General features: G+C 48.1%; 1 protein-coding gene across 3 annotated transcripts in view; it reads left to right on the top strand.

Annotated features, from left to right (window-relative positions):
• Positions 1-21,616, top strand: part of nup98 (nucleoporin 98 and 96 precursor) — a 113,231-nt gene that overhangs the window by 78,423 nt on the left and 13,192 nt on the right. For all 3 annotated transcript variants that reach the window (XM_069892250.1, XM_069892251.1, XM_069892249.1), the window contains 8 exons: positions 343-486; positions 1,684-1,860; positions 3,541-3,676; positions 13,661-14,087; positions 16,775-17,004; positions 18,767-19,039; positions 19,483-19,640; positions 20,624-20,764. In XM_069892250.1, the coding sequence (XP_069748351.1) occupies positions 343-486; positions 1,684-1,860; positions 3,541-3,676; positions 13,661-14,087; positions 16,775-17,004; positions 18,767-19,039; positions 19,483-19,640; positions 20,624-20,764 (1,686 nt within the window). The remainder of the gene's footprint in view (positions 1-342; positions 487-1,683; positions 1,861-3,540; positions 3,677-13,660; positions 14,088-16,774; positions 17,005-18,766; positions 19,040-19,482; positions 19,641-20,623; positions 20,765-21,616) is intronic.

The following is a 21,616-nucleotide window of genomic DNA, read 5'->3' as shown; positions in this document are numbered from 1 at the left end:
TCTGCCCATGGATGCTATCTGACGTGCCGAGTTCCTCCAGCAATCCTTTGTCTGCCTTTAATGTCACCTTTCAAGGGTGTGGCATTGCTGGCATCTGGAGGAAGTGCAGACGAGATATAGCCGGCCTGCTCCCTCCCCCCTCCTTGGGGTTGCATCTGCACGCACCCTAACCCTAACCTTAATGTGTGGTAGCAGATTGGGGAGCTTGTCACCCAGCATCTGTGGTGCAGAATCCACTCCCTGGCTTTGAATGACAGCGTGATGTGTTCTGGTCTTGAGTGCCTGGCTGCTGTTGGCTGGTACCGGTAACCAGCTGAACTTTGACCCTTGGAACTGCTACAGGTGATGCATTTCTCCAAGTACGGGCTGCAGGATTCTGATGAGGAGGAGATAGAACCCTCGAAGGCAGAAACCAAGAAGATGAAAACAGCGGCACTTCCGGGCAAGCAAGCAGAGCCGGTCTGCAGGGCACCCCTGCTCCAACAGGTAAGGTGCAGTGAAGGCTGCCCTGCACAGGACTTGTCCCAGGTTACTGTGCTCCCACCATTCTCTCTCCCGCTGCAACAATCATCCCTGCTGCCACAAAGTAATACCACCAGCAGGTCACATGCATGACTCCCACTCCCAGGTCTGTGCATGTGATCCAGTCTGACACAGCCCAGGCGCAGCCACTGATTTGGAGAGCAGCAAAATGTTGTCCCCAGCATAATAAAATTAGCCTGGACACCTCCCCTAAACTTTTCTCCACTCACCTTGTAGAGATATCCTCTGGTGTTTGCTACTGTCATCTCTGAGGTTGGCGGTGGGGGGGGGGGAGGGGGGGGGGGGGGGGGAAAGAAAGGTGCTATACCTCTCATAATCTATCAAATCTCATCCTACTACGCTCCGAAGAAAATACAGAATGGTGGGTGTCTGGAATGGATTGCTGGGGTTGGTGGTGGAGGCTGATACAATGGGGAACACATGAGTACAAGAAAAAACTAGAGGGTTATGGTAGGGAAGTGTTAGGTTGTTTGGCACACATCATCAGCTGAAGGGACTATCCTCATTAAGACTTGTTTCCCAATCCAGGCAACATCCTGCTCAATCTCCTTTGCACCTTCTTCTCTAAAGCTTCCACCTCCTTCCTGTAATGAGGTGACCAGAACTGAACACAGCACTCTTAATAAATGTGGACTCACCAGAGATTTATATTATATTTATATTAATTCGCGACTCTTGAACGCAATCCTTCTACTAATGAAAGCCAGCATACTACAAGCTTTCTTAACTTCCCTATCAACCTGCACAGTAACTTTGAGAAATCTATGGAAAGCCATCCACGTAGCAATTTCCCAAATGTGAATCTAATGACAAAAATTGTTTCTTTCACATGTTTATTTGGTTTCTCTGCACTCTACAAGAGTGAATTTTTATTCTTTGTCCCACAGTTTGTGGCAGTGAATTCCATGAGGTGAATTTCTGATCCCCAAACTGCCTCAACACTGGGGTGCATTATTTCTGCAACTCTGTAGTTTAACCCCTTGTGTTCAGTGCTGCCTTCATCACTGCACCGTGCCCTTGCTTGTTAGACGTAAGTGGTGCTTTGCATGGCCTGTCTGTCAGCACAGATACTGTACTATACAGACTGGATGATCTGTTCCGCACAGCTGCTGTACTGACTGAAAGCAACTTTCTCCTCAGAGCTCCATCATGCAGCAAATTGGACGAGTGGCTGAGCTCGACACTGACATGGCTGACATTACTCAGGAGCCCATTCCTGATGGATTCTTGGATGATGACATCTCAGAGGAACAAGAACCTGTATCAGCCTCCAGCAACATTGCATCCAGCCTGGGCGTTGACCCCCACACTCTACAGGTAATTGTCTTTGCTGTAGACCATTTCTCCTATGGATGCCTGCTGCATGACTGATGGAAGGGGGCATGAGGCTGGGGCCTCCCAGGTGGCCCCTCCTTAGCCTGTTACTGGCCTTCCTGTCCAGCCAGAATGATATTTGTGCAGCTGTAAGCCCAGACTTGGCCCCACTGTTGGGACGGTGAGGTTGGGGGAAGTCTCTACTCCATATTGATTGAATTGGATGAGAGCATGCTTGGATTTGATTGGCCTTTGGATTCCTGAAAGCTTATTGAAGGCAGAGTACTGACATTTTCATCTTAAACCAGCTCCATTGTTTCTTCTGCCTTGTGCTCTGGTCAGCATCTCGTGTCCATCCCTGGTGACTCTTCCATTGGGAATCAAGTTTTTCAGTGGGCCACTATGTAGTCACAGATATTACAGTCTGACGAGTTTCTGATGAGTGAACTGGCTGGGTCTATGGCCTTGGGTCATAGACATAAAACAAGGCACAGACCCTTTTCCCAAACACTGGCAAGCTGCCAACCTGGCACTCTGTGTTCCAATTGCCTATATTTGGTTCATATTTTTTTTTGGAATTTTAGATCTAAAGCATGTAACAGGCCCTTCCAGCCCACGAGCCCGTGCCACCAAATACCCCAATTGACCTACAACCCCCCTACATTTCAGACGGTGGGAGGAAACCAGAGTCTCCGGGGAAAACCCACGCAGACACGGGATGAATGTACAAATTCCTTACAGCACGGAATTCGAACCCAACTCATGAGTGCTACAATAGGTTTACACTAACCGCTGTGCTAGCCGTGCCCTCTTTCTCAACTCCTCCTATTCATAAGACTGTGCAAATGTCTTTTGACCCTAATGGTGCCCATTTCTCGAGTTTCCTCTGGCAGCTCATTTCCAGACACAGACCACCTCCAGATGGAAAATGTTGCCCTTCTGGTCTCTCTTGAACCTCTCACCTTAAACCTATGTCCTTTAGTTGGAGGATCATCTATCCCAAGAAAAGACTGTTCATTTTATCCATACCCTTCATGATTTTATAAACCCCTAAAAGGACATCTTTCAGTCTACCCTCCAGGGAATAAGGACCCAACCTGTCCAACCTCTCCCTTAACCCAACCCCTCCAGTCCTGGTGAAACTCCTCTGCATGTTTTCCAACTTGTTGATAACATTTCTACAGCTGGCCTTGAAGAAGGGCTCAGGCTCGAAACATCAGTTATATATCTTTACTTCCTATGGATGCTGCAAGACCTGCTAAATTCCTCCAGCCTTTCTGTTTTTGCTCCAGTTTGCGACCAGAACTGCACACAATGTGGTCTCACTAATGCCCTGTACAGCTTTTGTACTCCATATGCTGCCTATTGAAAGCCAGCGTGCCCAACAGCTTGTTCACCACCCAGTCCACCTGTGTCTTGGGTGAGTGGTGGACTGAATTATTTTTCATCCTGCCTGTTGTGTACAAGTGCTGGTGAAACGTGGCCGGTCTCGCAGCATCCACACAAAGTGAAAGGCAGTTGACGTTTCGGGCCTGTGAATTCACTGCAGTAGTTTAGCTTGATTGACTTTTGATCTCCCACAAATGCTGCCTGACCTATTGAATAACCCCTGTGAGTTTTGTTTTGACATACAAAATCCAAGCCTGCTTTCCCTCTTCTCACTTTCCTCTCTCCCTGTTGCAGGTGATGAAAGTTTCTCTCTTCAGTGAAGAGGAGGAAATGGACAGGCTACCAGACTCGTACTTCACCCAACGTACGGCCAGAGACGATTGCACAAGGCAAATCATCCACCTGCAGGGTCAGAGGACAAAGAGTTTTGGTAAATTCCAATTTTAAGACTAATCTTGCTCTGTGTGGAGAAGAGAGGCGCGAGTGAAGCAGTCATGCTGGTACAGGCGAGGGACAAGTTGTGGTTCCAGGTGACCACATATGCATCAGGTGTTGACTGCTCGAGGAACTCTAGCTCAAAGTTCATGACCTGGAAGCTAAGCTTCAAACACTGCGGCATATTGGCAGAGGTGGAGAGCTAGCTGGACACGGTTTCAGGAGGTGGTCACGACCATTCGATTTACTGCTTCCATTTCAGTCTGTGGTCAGAGACGAGGGCGTGGCTGCCAGTAAGGCAGGTCAGGGGATCCGAGAAGCTGGGCTGGAGGAGCCTCAACCCCTCGGAAATTCTCGCTCTGTGTGTTTGAGGGTGGGTCTGTAGGAGGGATGAAGGACCTGACTCTGGCACAGTGGTTCACTGACCCATGCTAGAGGGGGGGGGGGAAGAGAGAGAGAAATGTAATGGAGGATAGTATAGTCAGGAATACTATTCCCTGTGGTGCCAGGGTTCAGAACGACTTGTCTTTCCTGCAGAGGAACATGGAGTGGGAGAGTTAGAGACCCAGATGTGTACAGGTACCAAAGATAGGAAGCTAATGGCAGATCGCCTCAAACCGTGCATCTTGGCGCCTCACAGTTTGGCGGGCAGCAACCTCCTTTGAAGAAGACCGCAGAGCCCACCTCACTGACAAAAGACAAAGGAGGAAAAACCCAACACCCAACCCCAACCAACCATTTTTCCCTTGCAACCGCTGCAACCGTGTCTGCCTGTCCCGCATCGGACTTGTCAGCCACAAACGAGCTTGCAGCTGACGTGGACATTTACCCCTCAATAAATCTTTGTCCGTGAAGCCAAGCCAAAGAGAGAATGGCAGTACTGCCAGAGCTGCTATAACTGCAGCACTGCTGATGTGGACCCTCAGAGAGCAGGGGGCAGAGATATAGTGTTCCCACAGGGATCAAACACCCACTCAACTGCCATTTAAAATCCTGTGTCCGTGGGGTCCGGAACAATGATGGTGGCATCTATGGTCAGTAGCAGCTGCGAGGGGTTATATACTCCAGCGAGGCGGAGGACTAGCGCAGGGCACCAGAAAAAAAAGGGAGAAGGAGAAGCAGAGGAGATGACCCACAGGGCGGTGACCACGACAGTGAACCAGTGAGGGGGCTCTGTGGCTGAAAGACCCACACATGGACAGGTTGCTGGGCAACTCGAAGCAAAGAACAGATACAGTGGTCTGCTGGAGAAGGGTTTAGCTGTGGATGGCTGGAGACTGGCTGAAGGGGTACCAGGATGCGAGGAGTGCCAAAGGCGCTGAAGGGTTCCTGATCGTGTCGGAGGTTCGGGCTTGGAGCTTGGGTTGCCAGTGGTTTGGACTAGACTCTGTGAAGCTGCGGAAGGGCTGGATATGAATCTACAGACTTGGACAATTTCTCTTCATGGTCAGTGGTGCGGTGCAGTTGATCTAAATGGGAATATGAACAGTTTCCAGGGCAAATCAAGGGGCTCAGCGGCTGAAGGACCCGCACAGGCTCTAGGCTGCTGGAGACTGGCACATATAACCAGCTATCAGAGCTGAGATTGAGGAAGGTGCTGAGGGTAAGACTGCTGAAGGATCTCGGGCACTGAAGGCGTCCTGATCTGGTTTGTATCTGGAACTTGGGTGGCCGATGGTTTTGACTGGAGTCCACGTGGCTGCTGGAGGTAAATCCACGGACACTCAGTGACTCAGACGAGACTCTTTTTTTGCTTCTCTTTCTCATTATTAGGCCACCGGGCAATCCCCATGGTGGCTTTGTTTGCCTGTATTATTACCTGTCAATAAGAAAGGAACCTTGAAGGTTGGAAAAGGAAAGAGGTTCTGCTGGGGATGAAATTAAAAAGCAAAACCAAAAAGGGTGGTAATTGTCTGAATTGCTGGCTCAGCCATATGCAAATTAGCACAGGGTCAATAAGGTTAGGGGGTTGAACACATGGCTCAGACTGGTGTGGGAAAAGTGGGTTTGAATCTATGGGATGTTGGCACCAGTATTGGGGAAGGAGGGAGCTGTTCCAATGGGACGGGCTCCACCTGAACAGTGTTGGGACCTAGGTTCTGCTGGATCACATAAATAGGACTATAAATAGTGGGGGATAGGGGGTGAGTTCAATGGATTGGGTGTGGATGAAGCTAAAGGGACAGCTCAGGACAGGGAATTGAAGAATAAAATGGACAAAGTTTAGAAAAGGCTGAGAATTGAGCTGTGGCCAACACAGAAATATAGAAGGTGCTGAACATGGGACTGAAGGTGTTTTATTTAAATGCATCCCATGTTCGAAATAAGGTTCACCACTAGAAATTGGCAGGTGTGACGTTGTGAGGACAACGGAGGTAGGTTCACAACTGGGAGCTAAATATCCAAGGATTTATATCCTATGGAAACGAAAGGCAGGAGGGCTCCTTCTTAGAAGGGGCACAGGATCATAGAACATTACGCACAGTGCACACCCTTCGGCTCACAATATTGTGCTGACCTCAATAAACCTGCTCGACAAATGAAACCTTCCCTACCTCCCTGCTCGACAAATGAAACCTTCCCTACCTCACAACCATGTGCCTGTCTTGAGAGTCATTTAAATGTCCCTATTGCACCAGTCTCCACCACCACCCCTGGCAATGCATTCCAGGCACCCTCCAGTCTGTTTAAAAAAAAAAAACACCTTACCCTGACATCTCCCCTAAACTTTCCCCCACTCACCTTGTACAGATATCATCCTCTAATGTTTGCTTGACTTGTCCTGGGGAAAAAGGTGCTGGCTGTCTACCTTGTCTATCAAAGATGTAGAATCCTGTGGCGAGAGTTTTTAAAAAAAAAAAACCCAATGGGGTTGTCTGTAGGCCTCCAACTAGCAGCAAAGATATAGGGTGCAAACTACAACCAGAGTTGGAGAAGACATGCAAGAAAGGTAATATTACAGTGGTCATGGTTGATTTCAGTATGTAGGTAGACTTGGAAAATTGGATTGGTGCCGATCCCAAGAGAAAGAAAATTGTGGAGTGCCTATGGATGGCTATTCTCCACTGGAGAATAGGCAATTCTGGATTTGGTTCGATGCAATAACCAGACTTGAGGGTGGAGGTTAAGATAAAGGAACTATTTTAGAGGGGAGCAAGCACAATTTGATAGAATTCACTCTGCAGTTTGAGAGGGAGAAACTAAAATCAGATGGGTCGGTTTTGCAGTTGAGGAAAGGTAATCACGGAGGCATGAGAGAGGAGCTGGCCAAAATAGATAGGAAGGGGGTCACTCACACGGATGATGGTGGAGCAACAACGGCAGGAGTTTCTGGGAATAAATTAGAAAACTCCGAATCAATTTGTTCCAAAGAAACATTCAAAAGGGAGGGTGAACCAAATGTGGCTGACAAGGGAAGTCAAAGACAACATGACAGCAAGAGATGGCATAAAATTAGTGGGAAGCCAGAGGATTGGGTAAAAACCAACAAAAGGCAAGTAAGAGAGCGATAAGGAAGAAAAAAGATAACTAGGTAAGAGTAAAACACGAAAGTCTGCAGACAGTGATTGGAGTAAAAACACAATGTTGGAGAAACTCGGCCGAATGGTATAAACCTACTAAACTAAACTTTCCCTACTTCACACCCACAACCCTCTATTATTCTATACATGTGCTTGTCTAAGAGTCTTTTAAATGTCCCACCAGTGGACTTTATGTAGCATAGATAATGATACAGAACCAATGCTTCGGACTTGAGCCCTTCATCGAGGTGTGAGCAAAATGTAGGCAGGCGCCCGAATAAAAAATCTGAAAGGAATCTAGCTAGTAATATAAAAAGGATACCAGAGGTTTCTTAGATATTTAAATAACAGGATGTTACAGCACAGTACAGACCCTTCAGCCCACGATGTGCCAGCCTATGTAAACCTACTCAAAAAACTCAACTTTCCTTACCTCATAACCCACTCTAGAGTGAAAGAGGCAAGAGTGGATACAAGATTGGCTGACTGGCAGAAGGCAAAGAGTGGGAATAAATGGGGCCTTTTCTGTCTGGCTGCTGGTGACGAGTGTTCCACAGGGGTCAGGGTTGGCTCCACTACTCTTCACGCTCTATGTAAATGATTTAGATAAGGGAATCGATACCTCTGTGGCCAAGTTTTGTGGATGATGCAAAGATAGGTGGAGGGGTGGGTAGTATTGAGGAAATGGGGAGTCTGCAGAGGGGCTGGGACAGATTGGGAGAATTGTCTGGCAAATGGAATACATGTGGGGAAGTGTGGTCATGCAGTAAACACAATTTGGAGCACAACAGCACATCAAATCAGTGCCAAATTATTCCGTCTGGTTCCCTCGGCCTGCTCCCGGACCATACCCCTCCCATCCACGTACCTATCCAAATTGTTTTTTAATGTTGAAATCGAATGCACATTCACTACCTCTGCTGGTAGCTCATTCCACATTCCGACCACCCTCTGAGTGAAGATGTTCCCCCTAAACATTTTACCTTTTGCCCTTAACAAATGTTCTCTAGTTCCTTTCTCATTCAACCTCAGTGGAAAAAGAGTAAAACAGAGAATAAAGTCCTAACCAATTCAACCTTTCCCTGTTACTCAAGAGTCGGCAACATCCTTTTAAATTTTCTCTGCTCTTTTCAATCTTGTTGATATCTTTCCTGTAGTTTGGTGACCAGAACTGCACACAAGACTCCAAATTTGGCCTCACCAATGTCTTGTACATTTACTATAACATCCCAGCTCCAGTACTCAATACTTTGATTTATGAAGGTCAATATGCCAAAAGCTCTCTTTACGACCTGTGGCACCATCTTCAACAATTGTGTAACCTATATACGTGCGTAATATTCAATATCGTGTAAAAGTCAAACCCGGAGCCCCGAATGCAGATTTACCACCTGGTCCCACCCATCCGAGCTCCCGGCCACTCACCCATTGAGCTCACGACGCCACAAATGCAGACTTGCCACCCAGTCCTGTCCATCCGAGCTCTCAACGCCTCAAATGATGCAGGTATTTATCACAGTAAAAAATAATAAATGCAATAGTCGACCCCCTAAAAATTGGCCCCCAAAACTCAACTATTACACGAGAATATGCGTTATCTGTATTCTGAGATCCCTTAGTTCTTCCACAGTTCCTTACCATTTACCATGCAAGTTCTACCTTGGTTTGTCCTCCCAAAAATGCAAAACCTCAAACTTGTCCACGTTAGATTCCATTTTTCCAGCTGGTCTAGATCCCTTTGCAAACTTTGAAACCCTTTCTCACTGTTCCCAACACCTCCAATTTTAGTGTCATCTGCAAACTTGCTGATATAATTTACCACTTGATCATCCAGATTGTGGATACAGGTAACCAACAATGGACCTGTTCCTTGAAGCACACCAGGATTCACAGGCCTTCAGTCAGAGAGGCCATCTTCAGCTGGCTTCTCCCACAAAGCCAATAACTATAACCATGACCATATAACCACTTACAGCACAGAACAGGCCAGTTCGGCCCTACTAGTCCATGCGTAGCAAATCCCCACCCTCCTAGTTCCACTGACCAGCACCCGGTCCATACCCCTCTAGTCCCCTCCTCTCCATGTAACGATCCAGTCTTTCCTTAAATGTAACCAATGATCCCGCCTCGACCACGTCTGCCGGAAGCTCATTCCACATCCCCACCACCCTCTGCATAAAGAAATTTCCCCTCATGTACCCCTTACAATTTTCCCCCTTCAATCTTAAACCATGTCCTCTAGTTTGAATCTCCCCCTTTCTTAATTGAAAAAGCCTATCCACATTTACTCTGTCTGTCCTTTTTAAAATCTTAAACACCTCGATCAAGTCCCCTCTCAATTTTCTACACTCCAGAGAAAAAAGCCCCAGTCTGCACAACCTTTCCCTGTAACTCAGTCCCTGAAATCCTGTCAACATTCTCGTGAACCTTCTCTGCACTCTCTCTATTTTGTTTATATCTTTCCTATAATTTGGTGACCAAAACTGTACACAGTACTCCAAATTTGGCCTCACCAATGCCTTGTACAATTTCATCATAACCTCCCTACTCTTGAATTCAATACTCCGATTTATGAAGGCCAACATTCCAAATGCCTTCTTCACCACACCATCGACCTGATTATCAGCCTTGAGGGTACTATTTACCATAACTCCTAAATCCCTTTGTTGCTCTGCACTCCTCAATTGTCTACCATTCAACCTATATGACCTATTTAAATTTGCCTTTCCAAAATGCAGCACCTCACATTTATCTGTATTAAATTCCATCAGCCATTTCTCAGCCCACACCTCCAGCCTTCCTAAATCACCTTTTAATCTACGGTAATCTACCTCACTGTCCACAACACCACCAATCTTTGTGTCATCCGCAAACTTGCTTATCCAATTCTCCACCCCTACATCCAGATCGTTAATATATATAACAAATAATAGTGGACCCAGGACCGAACCCTGAGGAACTCCACTAGTCACCGGCCTCCAATTGGACAAACAATTGTCTACCACTACTCTCTGACACCTTCCATCCAACCACTGCTGAATCCATTTCACTACCTCCTTATTTATACCTAATGCCTCCACCTTTTTTCCTAACCTCCTGTGGGGAACATTGTCAAAAGCTTTACTAAAGTCCAAATAGACAACATCCACAGCTTTCCCTTCATCAACCTTTTTTGTAACCCCCTCGAAGAACTCAATCAGGTTTGTCAAGCATGATCTACCCCTGACAAAACCATGCTGATTACTCCCTATCAATCCTTGTACATCCAAAAATTTGTAAATAGCATCCCTCAGAACACTTTCCATCAACTTGCCCACCACAGACGTCAGACTTACAGCCTATAATTCCCAGGTTTGCATTTGGAACCTTTCTTAAATAGAGGAACCACATGCGCCACCCTCCAATCCTTTGGTACCACCCCCGTGGCCAGTGACATCCTAAATATCTCTGTTAATGGTCCCACTAACTGTCCACTAGCCTCCCTGAGTGTCCTAGGGAATATTTTGTCCGGTCCGGGAGATTTATCCACCTTTATCTTTTTTAACACAGCCATCACTACCTCCTTGGTTATCCTTATATGCTTCATGACCTCCCCACTATTTTTCTTTACTTCAACTGGTTCAACATTTTTTTCCCTAGTGAATACCGAGGCAAAGAAATCATTCAAAATTTCCCCCATTTCCTCAGACTTCTCACTCAGCCTACCCTCGCTATCTACAAGGGGTCCAATTTTATCTCTCACTAATCTTTTACTTTTAATGTACTTGTAGAAACCCTTTGGATTTATTTCTACTCTGTCAGCCAAAGCCTCTTCATGCCTTTTTTTGGCCTTCCTAATTTCTTTCTTAAGATTCCTTCTACACTCCTTGTAGTCCTCCTTCAACTTCTTAGCTCCCTGCCCTTTATACCTCTTGTACACCTCCCTTTTTCTCCTAACCAAATTTCCAATATTCCTCGAAAACCAAGCCTCCCTATGACTTCCAGCCTTTCCTTTGATCCAGACTGGATCCCTAACCCTAACCCTAACCCTCAAAATTTCTTTTTTGAATATCCTCCATTTTTCATTTACATCCTTACCTGAAAATATCCTGTCCCACTCAATACTCCCCAAATCCCTTCTTATTCCTTCGAAATTTGCTCTTTTCCAATCCAGAACCTCAACTTTAGGCCTCTCCTTGCTCTTCCTTAAAACTACCCTAAAACTAACAGAATTATGATCACTAGAACCAATTGGTTCTCCAACATTAATGTCCGTTACCTGACCTAGCTCCTTCCCTAACAGGAGATCCAGTATTACACCATCCCGAGTCAGTTCTTCTACTAACTGATTTAGAAAACAATCCTGAACACATTTAACGAACTCCAGCCCATCCAGCCCTCTAACCGTATGGGTATCCCAATCAATTTGTGGGAAGTTAAAATCTCCCATGATCACTACCCTATGATTTTTACACATATACGTTATCTCCCTACAAATTTGTTCCTCTAATTCCCTTGGCCCATTTAGTGGTCTGTAATACACCCCTATTAGCACCCTCTTGCCTCCTCCACCCCTCAATTCCACCCAAACAGCCTCACTAGTCGATCCCTCCATACCATCTTGCCACCTCACGGCAGTAATGTCCTCCCTAACAAGCAGAGCAACTCCTCCTCCTTTTTTACTCCCTGATCTATCACATCTAAAAGAAATGTATCCTGGAACATTAAGTTGCCAGTCCTGCCCCTCCTGTAGCCAGGTCTCACTAATTGCCACAATATCGTGACCCCAAGTATCTATCCATGCTCTCAGCTCATCTACCTTGTTCACTATGCTTCTTGCATTAAAATATATGCATCTCAGAGAATGACCCTCACATATATTCTCTTTTTTACCTTCTACCCTAATCTCCATCCTACCTTTCTTATCTTTTTTATTCCTAGCTAGGTGGCCATACTCCCTGGACACTGCTCTCACCCTCTGTTCCCCACCCCCCTGCCAAACTAATGCAGTTTACTACCTCGTTCTGAATACAGAGCATCTGAACCTTCCTCACTAACTTCCCATGTGGAACCTTACTAAAGGATTTACTAAAGTTCATATAGAAAACATCCACAGCCTTTCCTTCATCTTTCCTGGTATCCCCTTCAGAAAAACTCTAAGATTAGTTAGATGTAATTCCTAATTAGTGCCTGTCTCGCCAAATAATTGTATATCCAGTCTCTAAGGTACCTTCCAATAACTTGCCCACTACTGAGGACCGACTCATGGGCCCATAATTATCTGAAATATTCGCAGAGCCTTTCTCGAGCAACCAGCTACCCTCCAATCCTCTGGCATCTCACCTGTAGTTAAGGGCCTTTTAAATACCACTGCAGTGATCCTGAAATTTATGCACGTGCCTCCCTCAAGATTTGAGAGAATATCTAGTTAGGCTTCGGGGATTTATCCACCCTTGTCCAACAAACAGCAGCTCCTCTGTAATCTGGTCTCTGAAATTCTCACAGACTTGCCAGTGGTGTTCTGAGGGACCAGGCCTTGTGTACAGGTGCAGTTCCTAATTTAATGTAGAGGGAGCTTTACTCTTTCTGACTAGCCCTACCCTGGAAACATGTCATGGACAGAGTAGAGGAACCTTGACTCCTTTTATTTAACCCTGTACCTGCCCTGGGAGTGCGTGATGGGTCAGTGTAAAGGGAGGTTTACTCTGTATCTAACCTCTCCCTGCCCTGGGGGATGTCAGTGGAGGAACAACACTTTGTATTCTGCGTAGGCACCTTCCAACCAAATGGCATTAACACTGGCTTCTCTGGTTTCCGTTAGACTCCCCTTCCCCATCCCTCGGTCTCCTTCCCCCCAGCTCCGTATTCACACAGCCTCCCCTGGCCTGGTCATTTTTCACCTTTCCTCTCCTGTCCTCCTATCCATGTCCAATTATGGCCTATTGCCTGTTGGCCTGTGCTCCTCCCCATGCCACTTCTACCCTTTTCCCTGCCTTTTATTTCAGATGCCTGTCAGATTTTTTACTCGTACCTTTGAAGAAGGGCTCAGGCCCAGAACGTTGGATATATATCTTTGCCTCCTATGGCTGCTACGAGATCTGATCAGTTCCTCCAGCATTTTGGTGCTTTTGCACAATCAAAGTTTTATGTTTCACTCAGGATCGAGAAAGTCTTGTTCCTTTCACCCTCTCCCTGCCCTGAAAGTATGTGATGGGTCTGTATTGAAGACTTATCTAACCAACACCAGCCCTGGGAGTGTGTGACGGGATAGTGAGCTGGTAAACCTTGTACCTGTCACCAGGTTTTAATGTTACTGAGTTGATTTTTGTTTGTTGGCAGTGAGGGACTTTGTCAGGCTGCTGTGTGGACTTGGATCTCCGCTGGAGCTGACATCCTCCTGTTATACTTTAGTGTAGGCCTATGAAGTGCCTGGCTGCAGTGGGGTCAGGCCAGGTGTTTCACCCTCCTCTGTGTTTCAGGTGGAAGACTGCTGGACTCCAGCTTCAGGAAGATGTCTCCTGGCAACCGGCAGCAGGAGGCGAAGAGTCGCTGGTCATCAACAGAGGTGGAGGCTCTCCGCTCGCCGTGGCTTCACTCATGGCCAGTGGCAGGACAGCTGCCCTCCAACTTTGCCGGGCCAAGCCAGCAGCCGGAGGTTCAGCTCAAGACGGTGGGAGTCCGGCGCCGCCCGAGGCTGGTGCCAATGGAGCAGTCGGTGACAAAGGGCAAAGGAAAGCTGCTGATGGACATGGCCCTCTTCATTGGCCGCTCCTTCCGTGTGGGCTGGGCACCCGATGGAGTTCTGTGTCACAGTGGAGAGCAGCTGAGCAGTCCTAGTCTTGAGCCAGACCCTGATCCCTGTAACATGGAGTACAGCTTCTTTCCAAAGCCAAGCAAGATCAAACCGTAAGTAGGAGCACCCCAAGTTTCAAGTTCAACACACCCACGGAGCTGTGGACAGTGGTGTCCTTCCAGAGACCTGAACCCCTTCCATTTTGGCCTCTGGATCATTCTGGGGTTTACTAGTCAGGTAGAACGCTGTTTTGTCGAGCTGTACAGTCAGACTACAATAAAGGTGACTACCAACTGATCTGGCACTGAGACCTTGTCAGCTCCCAGTGATCCACATTTGGCACTTCCCTCCCTTCTCTCTGCCTGGTGAATGAACGAGCTTGGGTAAAAACTTGCTCAGCTGGGGCTGAAGGGCCTGTGCTGTAAATCTCTGGTTCAAATCACTTTTGAAAACTCATCACTTTGACAAAGTTACATTGAGACAGCAGGAGAATAGGGTTGAGATAAATCCTGCATCAACCATAAATTGTGAGAGGAGCAGACTCGATGGGCCAAATGGCCTGATTCCATTCCTATGTTTTGATCAGTTCTCTGGTAATCTTTTAAATGTTAGTTTGTCACTTCCTTGAAGCCCAAGTGAAAACATTCTCAGTGCATTTGTGTGGCATGATATGGGTCTTTGAGAATGCACCTGGTTCACTCTTCCCCCTGGGGAAGGAGTTGGGTGCAGTAAACGTGTCCAAAATGAGCCACTTCCCGACATCAGACTAATGTTTAGTTTGGATGACAAGGTCCCAGAAGCATAGGTATTATATTGGTGGGCCGAAGGGCCTGTACTGTACTGTGCTGTAATGTTCAACATTCTGTGTTTGTTGTGAAGCATTAGCTTTGGCCATAGTTGGAGTCACGTATCCATTTGTAGGTGCCACATGTTAGAAAGTTGCAGAGGCTTTGAATCATGGGAAATAGGAGCAGCATTGGGTTAGGCCATTCAGTCCCTCACCCTGCTCCACCATTGCTCCGTGCCAGGGCCCCCCACTCCTTTTCTTGATTTGACTACTGATGAGGTGTAGATGTTGCTGGCAAGGCTGGTGTTCTGTGTTCATCTGTTTCCCCTCCCTCCCCAACCATGTTCATAGGATGGGATTCAAGTGGGTTGCTGGATCTGTAGATCAGGCCTTAGGTAGTTCGGTAACTGCTAATCTTGCCCAATTTGGAACCTGGCACCGGGGCAGCCCTTTTATCTCTGCTGCACCACAGAACATTCAGCACAATACAGGCCCTTCTGCCCACAATGTTGTGCTGACCTATATAATCTACTCAACAACCTAACTCTTCCCTATCTTGCACCCATAACCCTCTATTTCCCTTCCATCCGTGTGCTTGCCTAAGAGTCTCTTAAATGCACCCAATGTTTCAGTCTCCACCACCACCCCCAGCAATGCATTCCAGACACTGTGTGTGTGTGTGTGTGTGTGTGTGTGTGTGTGCACAGTGTGTGTTAGTTAAAATAAACTTAACCCTGATGACTCCCCTAAACTTTCCTCCCCTCACCTTGTAGAGATGGTGTTTGCTACTCTTGCCCTGGGAAAAAGGTGCTGGCTCTCGTAGATCTCTAAGTCCCCTCTCATCCTTTGCTCCAAAGAGAAAAGCCCCAGCTCTGCTAACCTTGCCTCATTAACTTTTCCCCATCCAGGCAACATCCTGGTAAATCTCCTCTTCCCCCCTCTCCATAGCTTCCACATCCTTCCCGTAATGAAGTGACCAGAACTGAACACAACACTTAGTGTGGTCTCACCAGATTTTATAGAGCTGCAATATCACCTCATGGCCCTTGTGTGTAAAACAGCATTGAATATGTCCAAAGTCCTGAAGCAGGGTCTTGACCCAAAGCATTAACTGTTCCTCTCCACAGATGCTGCCTGACCTATTGGTTTCTCCAGCACTTTGTTTTATTTGACTTTAGATTCCAGCATCTGGTGTCTCCATGAAGTATCTGATGGCTTAGGGGTAGAACAGATGCTGACCCAGCAGCCTTGTCTCCCACTGACCCTTCATGCCCTCAGAGACTATCAGCGGGCTTGTTGCCCCACAGGGCCATTTGTTGCTCCTTGGTGACTGCATTGTTTTCAAGTGTAGCTGTTTTACTAATGCAAGGAAGCATTGGATCAAAATGTGTCCTCCTCTGCTCTGTTTCTAGACTGTGCAGTGCAGTAGGAGTCCATCTTCAGTCCAATAGGTCCAAGGTTCATGTGAGCTCTTGGAGAGACTGTAATGTAACTGCTCTGGTAGAGTGTAGATCATTACTGCAGAATGCAGATCCTTTAGCCCACTACGCAACTCTGCTCTGTGTTATTTCTGTGTGCTGGACAGGTCAGCTAGCTAGCTGGACAGCTCCCTTAACACCTTGGTACATAAACTTGAACTCCTGACCCCAGTGATGTAAGCTTCCAGGAGGCTGGGTAAAACCACCACCTCTCTGGTGACATTACCCTTTGCTACAGATGTGAATGCCTTTTCTATTGTAATGTGGTCAAGTTTAGTGTCATCTGATTGTACAAGGACAACCCAACCAAACAAGTTCTCTGGTCCTCGGTGCAAAACATGCAGGCACACAACCAGACAGAACACATGCACAGACAAACAGTACATATGCAGGACAAATATGTTATCAATACAAATAAATATTTTATGCAAATGAGCGTGGTGGTGAAGTGGTAAGGCTGGCCATGAGCACTTTCTGGGAGATGCATCTCAAATTATGGGTAAGTGAATTCCGTCTCTGTTTCCCCCACCCCCAGGGGTCTTGAACTCACGTTTAAGGTCAACCTGGAGAAGGTAACTCTGAAAGAAGAGCAAGTCCGGCGAGATGTGTCACTGTACAGGGAGCCCCTGAAGATTGCACTACAACACAGCCTCGTGGAGAGTGAGGAGCAGTGTCCCCACATTCGACCTCGAGAGGGTGTTGAGGCTCTGCACAAGTACGCAAGCTGGGTCCAGGAGACGGTGGACAGGGCTGAGGGGACAGAAGGTAAGGCAACCGTGGAGGGTTGTGGGCACAGCTCAGGCCATCACACAAGCTACCCTACCCTCAGTCAGCTTCACTGACATCCCCCACCACCTCCAGAAAGCAACCAACATGTTAAAAGATGAGTTCTGCTCTGGATACACTCCTCACTCCCCGTCAGGCAGAAGGTGCACGAGTTTAAAAATGCCCACCACTAGATTCAAGGAGCACCTCTTCCCTGCTGTAACCAGACTGGAATGGGCCTCTAGTGCAGTGCAGCGCAGCTCTGCACTCCTTGAATCAAACTACACTGATTCCAGCACACACTGTTACTTTTGTACTACCTTCTGTTCTTAAGCAATGCACAAAAGTCGCGCTGCATCCATGGAAAGCCATTGGCCGTAGGCCTGTCCTCAGCAATGCCAAAGATCAGGCCTGCCCCCGGTGGGGAGGGGGAAGAAAAGGAAGTAGGAGGTTTTGGGGGAGGGGGCAAAGAAGGATGCTATCTGAGTGGAGGAGGAAGGGAAGGAGGGTGTGGGGAGGGGGTGCAGGGAGGGGAGAGGGGTGCGGGGAACACTGAGGGGAGGGGGTGCTGAGGGGAGAGGGTGCGGGGGGAGGTGGGTGGGGGGGGGGTCGTGGGTGGGGGGGGGGTCGACAAGCGACTGGGGGTGGGGAGGTGGTTGCCAGGCATTGCGAAATAGATATGGATCCCTGGGAAGTGCTGAGATGGAATACAAGGTGTTGTTCCTCCAATCTATGTGTGGCCCTGACCTGGAAGTTACACGAGACCGTGGGCAAACATGTCAGTGGGGAATTAGTGGGTGGCCACTGGGAGGTCCTCACGGACAGAGCGAAGGTTCTCAACCTAAGCTGCAGCTCTCAAGGATACGTTGACTTGCCTGAATAGCATGCAGAATATTTTCATCCATTTTAGTAGTACTCCTGGTATACGGCAACCCCCGGGGATTGGTAGATCCCAGGTTTGCAAATTTTCCACTTGTTTGAGACACTCTTCCAAAGCCTATCTAATACAACATTAAGAGTACACCGTTTAAAAGACAAAAGGTCCTGCAAAATGGAAGGAAATTTGAAACAAATTAGTTTTGTAGTTTATAATTAGGTAAAGTTCACTTTAATCAAGTAATTCTCATAACGTACAAAATTTAAATGTGAACCCTGGTTGCTGGCAACGTAACAGCGCTGTGCTATTTGCTACACTAACCATGACTATGTCATAATTAAACCCCTCCCTCCACCAAGTTTACAGATTACTAATAGATCTAATGCAAATAAAGATAAAGACTCTGATCAGGGAGGGATAGGGAGACACTTTGGGAGAGTCGCCCCAGCAGTGAGTGCCATTGGACGGCTCTTCATCCTGGGCACCGCCATTTTATTTAAACAGCTGCTGCGGACGGGTCATGACCAGGGGTGCTCCCATCTTCATCGAGGGGTTATGTGTTGCTTCGGAGAACATGTACTTTTACAATTTTAAACTTTCATTTATTCTTACTAATTTTGCTTGATATTAATTTATTTAGTTTGTTTTTATGAAATTGTTTGGGGGCGCTGGTTGCTTGAATTCCAAAATAACAGGGACTTTACTGTTTATATAAACAAAAACTTTAATTCAAGAAGATGACCCTTAATTTTAAAATATTCCTGCTAGTGTTCAAATCCCTGTGCGGCCCTGCCCTTCTGAGCTCTAAATTCCTCCTGTGCGTGGCATATCCATCTTGCCCCTGCACTGTTTGGATTTGGTTGATGAGTCCAGCTTTGGCCGCAGGTGTGGTGAGGAACTGGTCCCTGGCGTGGACACTGTGCGAGGCCGTATGGGGCAACCTGAAGGAGCTGGATGCCAGCCTCTCTGAGCCCAGCCCCTACGTTCACCAGCTGGCACGCAGGAAGGCCTTCACCCACTGGCTCTCACGGACGGCAGAGGAGAAGATTGAGGAAGAAGTAGCAGCCATGGCCCACCACAAGAGCCACGTGGATGCCGTCTTCAGCTACCTGTCCGGCAAAAGGATCAGCGAGGCCTGCAAGCTAGCTCAACAGTCAGGCAAGGACAGCTCAGCTGTTTTCTTACTCGACCTGCTCCTTGTGGGCAAGGTGACCTGTCAGGGCAGTTCAGTCTGGATCCCCAGGGGGAGGGAACAGGGCAGTTCAGTCTGGGTCCAGGGTTGGTTGGTGTGGGGTGGGGGGGTGTACAACAGGGCAGTTCGGTCTGGGTCTCTAGGGAGAGGGAATAGGGTAGTTCAGACTGGTCCCAGGGGAAGGGAACAGGGCATTTTGGTCTGGGTCCTGGGGGGAAGGGAACAGGGCATTTCGGTCTGGGTCTTGGGGTGGGCAGTTCAGGGGAGGCAGGCGGGGGTGGAGTTGGGGAGGGCAGGGGGTGAGACAGGGAGGGGGCAAGGTATCAGGTACAGGGAGGGGTTTGGAGGGCTGGCGGTGCAGGAGTTCACAGTGCCAGCGGTTCAAGTGTTGACATGCTCTGTGTTGCAGGGGACCACAGAATGGCCTTGCTACTAGCCCAGGCTTGCGGCAGCCTCCCAGTCAGGGAGCTTCTGAGCCGGCAGCTTGCTGACTGGAACCACCTGATGGCTGACTCCTTCATGCAGGAGGAGAGGCTGAAGATCTTCGCCCTGCTTGCAGGAAAAGCGGTGAGTATTTTTACCGAGGAAGAGTCTGCAGGAATCAGCATTTGGGGGGAGGTTTACTCCTGAATGGAGGCAGCAGAACATTCCCGAGCTATTCCAACAGGGAACTGTGAGAGAGCCAAGGCAGTGGGCACGTGTCATTGAGAGAGGTACTGCTTGGAAAAGGGATCGTTTGAATAAGGTAGAGTTCAAGTTGCACCTCGTGTGTACCGAGGTATGGGGAGGGTTTTGCAGGTAATTTAGCTGGTTAACCCATAGAGTGCAGGGTTACAGAGCTCACTCTAACAATGGCCACACTGAGTGCTTTGTCCAACAGCAGCGGGAACAAAACTCTCTTCAAGTCTGGTGGTGTGGCCTCTCACTCATGAGTCTTCCTGATGGGAGGGGAGTGAAGAGTGTGGATGGGATGGGTCTTTCAGTGTGTTGGCTTTCCAGGGGGAGGTGGGGGGGTGGTGTGGGGGGCAGTGGTGTTAGCCACGGTCACAGCTCTTGCTGGAAGAGCAAAGGGAATTGTAAATGTAATGGTGGTTGGAAATGAGGGAAAGTGTTATTGGAGGGGTGGTAAACTTTGTATCCAGCTGGTGGGTAGGTGTCCGGACAGTGCACCCTTGGGTGGTAGAATCATGCGTGCAGCTGAGGGGTGGGTGTCTGGACAGCTCACCCTGGGTGGTAGAACCTTGTGTGCAGCTGAGGCAGTGGGCATCAGGACAGCTCACCCCTGGGTGGTAGAACCTTGTGTGCAGCTGTGGGGTGGGTGTCCAGACAACCTCCCCTTGGGTGATAAACCTCATGTGCATTGGGTGGTAGAACCTTGTACACAAATGGGAACTGCCTGTGGGTGAGTGTCCTAAGTCAAACCACCTGGGTGGTGGCGTGGTTGCTGCGGGTCAAGCATTGGGAGACAGTGTGATATCAGGTCAGGTGGTGGGCCATGGCAGCCCCTGCTCTTTCAGCGGCGTCTGTCAGACTGCTTTCTCCTCCCCCAGGTGTGGAAGTCATCAGAGGGCTACATCAACATCTGCTCACAACTGGACTGGAAGCGATGCCTCGCCTTCCACCTTTGGTACATGCTGCCTCCCAGTGCTTCTGTCGCTGATGCTCTCAATGCGTTCACCGAGGCCTTCCAGGTATCGTGCAGGGAGGGAGCAATCGTTGGAACGTGAGCATTTCTACCTGGGGTACTGGTGCTCGATTTCCTGGCGACACTGACTGTTGTGTGTGCCATCCTCTGGAGCAGGGTGCTCCGAGCTTTCTCCTCCAGATCCAACGTCCATCCGGAGAACCGTACAGCAGAGGAACAGCCACGTGCCCAGTTTAAATAAAACTCTGCTCCCCCCCATGACCGGACTCTTTTATTCCCTACATATTTGTGTCTATCCAGAGGTCCTATCTGCTTCCAAGATTCCTCTGTCATGTCATAGTACCGAACATGTAATAGAAACAAAATTGCCATCTGCCATAAGGCAGATAGAGTTGCCATTAGTGTTGCTCAGTGTCCCTTCTACCAGGATCCTGGCAGCCTGTTCCATATCCCTCTCTTCACTGTATATTCTCCGGACTATGTTCCCAATCACAGTTGTCCAGGTCCTCCTCCTTGGTGAAAACTGATGTAAGCTATTCCCTGCCTACTTCCCTGGCTCCAAGCATGCATTTCCTCCTTTGTTCTTGAGTGGTCCTCCCCTCTCCCTAATATTTTTAATGTAAGTACAAAATGCCTGGGGTCCTCTTTAATCCAGCTTCTCGAGGACCCCTCATTGCCTCTGTTGGCTCTTTCCTGCAGTTCCAGGGCTCTGTCTGATTGCAGCTTCCTGAACGTTGGAGGTGCTTCATTTTTCTTTGACTAGATCCATGACCTCTCGGCATCCAAGGCTCTCTGACCTTGCCGTCCTTCCTCTTTCCTGGGCCATGCCAGTCCTGGACTCCGATCAGCTGCGCCTTCAACACCTCCCACTTATCAGTTGTGGGCTTGTTTGATAACT

This window comes from Narcine bancroftii, chromosome 7, assembly GCF_036971445.1.
Source record: "Narcine bancroftii isolate sNarBan1 chromosome 7, sNarBan1.hap1, whole genome shotgun sequence".
NCBI lineage: Eukaryota > Metazoa > Chordata > Chondrichthyes > Torpediniformes > Narcinidae > Narcine > Narcine bancroftii.
This window is presented reverse-complemented; position numbering and strand designations above follow the sequence as displayed.